The sequence below is a fragment of the Sinocyclocheilus anshuiensis genome, unplaced genomic scaffold, assembly GCF_001515605.1.
Source record: "Sinocyclocheilus anshuiensis isolate Anshui unplaced genomic scaffold, SAMN03320099.WGS_v1.1 scaffold446, whole genome shotgun sequence".
In the NCBI taxonomy this organism is placed as follows: domain Eukaryota; kingdom Metazoa; phylum Chordata; class Actinopteri; order Cypriniformes; family Cyprinidae; genus Sinocyclocheilus; species Sinocyclocheilus anshuiensis.
Genome location: NW_015544247.1, coordinates 3,889,724 through 3,895,935, shown reverse-complemented (window position 1 = coordinate 3,895,935; position 6,212 = coordinate 3,889,724). Strand labels below are relative to the sequence as shown.

Below are 6,212 nucleotides of genomic sequence, written 5' to 3'. Positions count from 1 at the left end.
TGTTATTCCTGTGTTATTACTGTGTTATTCCTGTGTTATTACTGTGTTATTCCTGTGTTATTACTGAACTATTTCTGTGTTGTTACTGTGTTATTCCTTTGTTATATCTGTATTATTACTGTGTTATTAAAGTGTTATTCATGCAAAGTATGTTGCAGCTGTTATTTCTATGAAATTATGTTGTCTTTGCTATTCTGTTACAAATAAAATCGTTTTTTTCACTGTTTATCCTATTTTGGCACAATCCCTAAACTGAACTTGAGTAGTTTTACTAAGGGCACCCATCTCACATGAAATTGAACTATGTCAAACATATTCTACCTGCCTTCCTGATATAAATTACTATGAATTTGATATGGTAATTAATACTGAGACACTAATTTGGGCAAAAAGCACTAATGACTTGTTTAAGACTTGAATCTTACAGCTGAGGACTTGCAACTCGACTTGAACTTGCCTGTCTTGACTCGGGACTTGACTTGGGACTTGTCTGTCTTGACTCGGGACTTGACTCGAGACTTGAATGCAAAGACTCGAGACTTACTTGTGACTTGCAAAACAATGACTTGGTCCCACCTCTGCAACAAACCAATGCATGGAGGGAGGGAGGGAGGGAGGGAGGGAGGCTCTCATTAACATAGCCTACAGTGGATGAAAGTTTACAGGTCTAAAACTAGTAGTCTGGGACTCCCATGCTTTCCAAAAAGGATTCAGATATAGAATAGGTTCGATTACAGGAATATATATTATTCTCATTAGTATAGCGAGAAGATGCCACTTCCATGTTTTCCAAATTTTTCAGGTCTCCCAGATTTGCCAAATCCAAGACGACTACTCTTGGATTGCAGTACTCTGCTGGACCATCAGGTTGGAGGTGGTAAGCATATTTTTTCACTTTATATTTCTGTTTTTGTTGTTTTTACATGCATTTGTTTTCATTTATAGCACATGAGCACTTTATTTACATTTGATGATTTGAAATAGCCTGATTCTGAATTTGATCCATGAATTTTTGATCTAAGAATGCTCATACAACATTTAACAACTGCAAAAAATAATACATGGTGGTTGGCAATATGCTGCTATAATTCAACCAGCTTTCAGTTTTGTGTCTAAAGCTGAAACACGGTCAGATTAACACTGAGCCATTTCACATGAAATGGATCAGACGCTAGAGCTTCTCCAATTAGGCCAGGGTAGAAAACAAACACACAGAATACTATATTGTAGATATGGATAAAAAAAAGAAAAGAAAAGGATTTATTAATATAATTTCATTTGGTTAAAAATAGTAGAACAAAAAAGCCAAAAAAAAATAAAACAACATGCATTAGAATTTCATTAATTAGACAAAGTGGAATTTTGTTCTTCTAATGTATACAATATTCCCTTTTAAATCAAATGCAATATTAAAGTCTCTAAACAAAATGTATCTTTTATTAGACTCTCTTTATAAGATATCATGCATGTTTTATTCATTATAAAAACTGTGCAAAAAAAGCAACAAAAATAACAGGCGACAATCAAATACTACCAGAGAGGATGGGCAACTGCAGGCGGGGTTCTAGTTGATTGACGCATGGCTGCACCAATTGATTCCTTCCCTCTCATCCTGTGTCTGCACCCTCTCCATCGCTCTAATGCCCTCCTCATCTCCCTCCCCCTCTGTCTCTCTCATTTTTGAATGGTCAGGAGGTGTGTGAATGTGTTTATAAGATATCATGCATGTTTTATTCATTATAAAAACTGTGCAAAAAAAGCAACAAAAATAACAGGCGACAATCAAATACTACCAGAGAGGATGGGCAACTGCAGGCGGGGTTCTAGTTGATTGACGCATGGCTGCACCAATTGATTCCTTCCCTCTCATCCTGTGTCTGCACCCTCTCTATCGCTCTAATGCCCTCCTCATCTCCCTCCCCCTCTGTCTCTCTCATTGTTGAATGGTCAGGAGGTGTGTGAATGTGTTCATCTTTGCTGAGGAGGGGCTGCATGCATGCAGGAGTGTGTGTGAGTGTGTATTCGTGTGCGTGTGTGTGCACCTGTGTGTTAAAACAGCATTGTTCCTGATAGAGGGAAAGCTGTGCCTTGTTGTTTGGAAAATCCAAGGTCATTGGAGCCCGGTCACATGCGCCGTATGAGAGCGTGCATGTGTGATTGAGTGTCTGTGAGAGCGTGTGTCTCTCTCTCTCCCTCTCTCTCTGGCTATGTGACAGAGAAAGAGGCTTCAGGCAAAGAACAGAGAATTTCATCAGGTTTTCCATCAATGTACGGTAAGGGCGATTGTGTAAGTGCATGATTATGTGTATATGGTAATTCCCTGCCTGTGTTTTTAGGAAGGAAAGATTCATGTGCATCACAGGAGATTATGGCAATGACAGCAGAATGATGCTGAAGCAACAGATTGCATGCAGTATTGCAGCTCTGCTCTATTTATTGTGCATATTTAATTTCATCTTTCATTTCAGGCATCACCGACTTTGCTTCATCCACACTACTTTGCACCAAATACTCAAACACACACTACTAAAACACACAGATCTACTGCAACGTTCAGTTATTTACACTAACTGTACATTTGCATGTACACACATTATATTTCCTGCTGTATTCATATTATTTTCTCTGACCAGCATGCATGGTTGAGGATGAGTCGAACAAGCTGCAGGCAGTCAGGCTGCGACTTTGATTTTTCACAGCGTGGATGCCTTAGAGATGTGCGACTGGCTTTAGCGCTTCAAAACCAGATCGATTACATTTTTAACAGCCTGACTATTTCACTCAAAATTTTTCACTCATGTCAGGTAAATCAGCTTTTCGAGAGAATGTAGGATCAAGTCAGTTATGTAGGCTGATCGATTATGCTATGCCTTTTTTTACTTAAAAGAGTTAAAAAGATTAGTTAATCAGCAATGGTATATCATGTGAATATTTTTATGGTTGACTAGTATAACAAAACTAATTGATTTGACTAAAAAAATATTTGAACAAAATGTTTAAAAATATATAAATATATATTTTTTAATTAAAATGTATATTATCATACTGACACTGAGTGAAAAATGTAATTAATAAATGAACTAATTTCACATGGTCAATGTTACAAATATATAGATTTGTGGCCTAGAATCCCATATGTTACCAATCAAAACATTTAGGGTCAGTAAGATTTTTTTTTAAATTAAGGAATTAATACTTTCATTCAACAAGGATGCATTAAATTGCTCACAAAAGATTTTTATTTCAATAAAAAACAGTTATTTTGAACTTTCTGTTAAATTAAAGAATCCTGAAAAAATGTATCATGGTTTCCACAACAATATTAAGTTGCACAACTGTTTTCAACATTGATAATAATGAGAAATATTTCTTAAGTACCAAATCAGTATATTAGAATGATTTATAAAGGATCATGTGACACTGAAGACTTGAGTAATGATGCTGAAAAAAAAATTCAGCTTTGCCATTGCAGAAACAAATGACATTTTAAAATATATTAAAATGGACAACAGTTATTTAAAATGGTAATAATATTTCGCAGTATTATCTTTTTACTGTGTTTGTAAGCAAATAAATGCAGCCTTAGTGAGCAAAAGAGATTTTAAAAACATACAAAAATATTACCAACCCCTTAACTTTGGAGGATTAGTATAACACCATTTTATGTAACAAAGTTTTTTTTTTTTTTTTAATTGTAATTTTCGGAATCCTACATTTTTCTGTTGATCCAAGTTTAAATTATATTTTGAATCCTAGATTTTCAATTTTTTTTTTCAGAGATTTGGACCTCACTGCGTGTTATTTAGATTTACATTTTGGCCACAACTGCAAACTGTTTTGGGGCATAATATGTAATGTTTTAATAGCATTACTGAAACACTTTAACTAAGCTTATTCAAAAAGGCACAACGTCATTCTCATACAGAGTCCTGGGTATGCAAATAATAGTTTTAGATTAACTAGATGCTCATGGAAGTAGAGCTTACAGTGACAAGGTTAAAGAAGTAAATGAATAGACTACATTATTCGGCCTAGAATGAAGTTCCCTCTCTGTAGTTCTGCTTTTCCCTGTGACACTTCCCTATGAGAGTGAGTGGCTTTGATAGTGTGTCCTGTTTTGGGCAATCTGAAGGGATATGGCATCTGTGATGGCTGATGTGCTAAATATAGCTGTCATTTCAAGAAGCTCCAACAATTCAGGGGAACCGTATTTAGAGTGGCTGCATCATGACAAGAGAGACAGTGCCCGGAGTCTGCGTTTTGTCTTTCGGAAAGATTGATTTTCCATACTGTAGCTGCCACAACATGGAGTTTGATTCATTCACATGCATAGTGAGTTGTGTGTTATGTAATTTTGTAACAAAGCCCTGTTAAAGCTGGATGTCTTCTAGTATCCCTACCAGCTTGGAGGATATCATATAAGCCATAGTAGCACATCCGAGCACAACTAGTTCTTTATTATGACATAATCTTCTTTGTCACTGTGCCAGCTATAGCCTTTGTTTTGCAGCGTATGCAGATTGCAGATGTGTGTATAGAGTTGTTCTTGGCAACAAAGTATGTACTTACTTCCTTAGTGATGATGCTACACTCCTGATATAAATTATTTAGTTGTTTGTGCTTTTTGAGCATAACATTTTACATGTATTTATTAACATTGTTATCAAATGTAGAATTCTGATATAATAAGTTAAAATACTAAAGCTAAAAGCAGATATTTTGGCCCCTGGGCTCAGTCAGTGTCAGTAGATTGTGCCAGGTGAATGATAGAGTTGAGTACACAGCCATCAGAGAATTATGAGGGTTGTAAACCATGGGGAACTGTGAAGGTTATATTTACCACCCTGTCCGAGAAACAGAATGCCAAAGCGCTTGCGTTTTATAAATGTAGCTAATACAGTACTAGTAAAGCAGTTCCTGTAGCTTGTGTTTGGAGCTCAGATTTATAAACTTAATATTTACCTCTTGCTTTACTTATGATTATGTTGAAGGGATGCTCATCTTGTATGGAGCTTGGATTTATATACTTAATATTAATCTCTTGCTTTATTTATAAGGGATGCTCATCTTGTATGGAGCTTGGATATATATACTGAATATTCACCTCTTGCTTTATTTATGATTATGTTGAAGGGATGCTCATCTTGTATGGTGCTTGGATTTATGAACTTAATATTTACTTCTTGCTATGTTGGGATGCTCATCAAGACCTTCGGTTTTGGGAGCACAAATGGGCAGATGTTTGTGATTTCTTGCAAATCACTTGGTTGTCTGTTGAAAACTTACATGTAAATGTTTGTTCTTCATTCCTTGTCTCCTCCTTGTCTTAACATTGCCTAATGATTCATTGACAGTATATTCATGAATGTAGTAGATTCCAGGAGAACGCACACTATATTTTTTGTTAGGATGAACTCTCTGGAAACTGAGCTAGACTAAGCATGGTTAAAAAATTGCAAAAATTATTGAATAATAATAATAATAATAATAATAATAATAATTATTATTATTATTATTATTAATATTATTACCAATTAATTCATAAAATTAATACATCTCTTTGAATAATTGTAATAATTTGTTTTGGCTTTAGTTCAGTGAAAATAAAAGCCTTTTTTATTTTTTTTAAAGTACATTACTTTTAATAATTGTAATCAATTGTCTTGGTCTTAGTTCAGTAACAATGATGTCTTCTTTAATAACACATGATTTATATATAGTTATATTTTTTTGTATTTTATATATATTTGTTTATTTGCAAGACATGGCTATCAGTCAAAACCTATTAAATCTATTGTTTTGAAAGTATTTTTCCAAACCAACAACTCAACAGTCAATTAAAGCACTTACATATATGAACATTAGTTTAAGTGCATATGGAAGATTAGAGGTGACTGTAACCCTCTTGGAAATGGCAGAAGTCTGCCGGGGAAACACAGGCTCTGAGGCTATACTGTGGATGCCTAAAGCTTTGTGTCCGGTCTATGTAGCATCTCAAGGCTCGGATGGGATCTTGATGGAGGCCAGCGCAAGCAGGAGCAGAGTTTTAATTGAAAGAACCTTTAGCTCAACTGACTGCAAAGGCTCAAATGGGCCCTGCTGTAGTGTTTTATGCACCAGAGACAGGTCCCAAGAGGGTATAGAGGGGGGCCCGGGGAGGATTTAACCTTCTCGCCCCCCTAAGGAACCTGATGACCAGGTCATGATTCCCT

General features: G+C 35.6%; 1 protein-coding gene across 2 annotated transcripts in view; it reads left to right on the top strand.

The window, feature by feature from the left end:
* The first annotated feature begins 726 nt into the window (after positions 1–726).
* The window catches only part of efr3ba (EFR3 homolog Ba (S. cerevisiae)), a 33,868-nt gene continuing 28,382 nt past the window's right edge, over positions 727–6,212 (top strand). Inside the window, exon 1 of one of the 2 annotated variants that reach the window (XM_016498635.1) lies at positions 727–877. In XM_016498635.1, the coding sequence (XP_016354121.1) occupies positions 772–877 (106 nt within the window). In that variant the 5' untranslated portion in view covers positions 727–771. Of the gene's footprint in view, positions 878–1,930; positions 2,274–6,212 lie in introns of those variants that run through there. The other variant, XM_016498637.1, reaches the window with a different exon arrangement.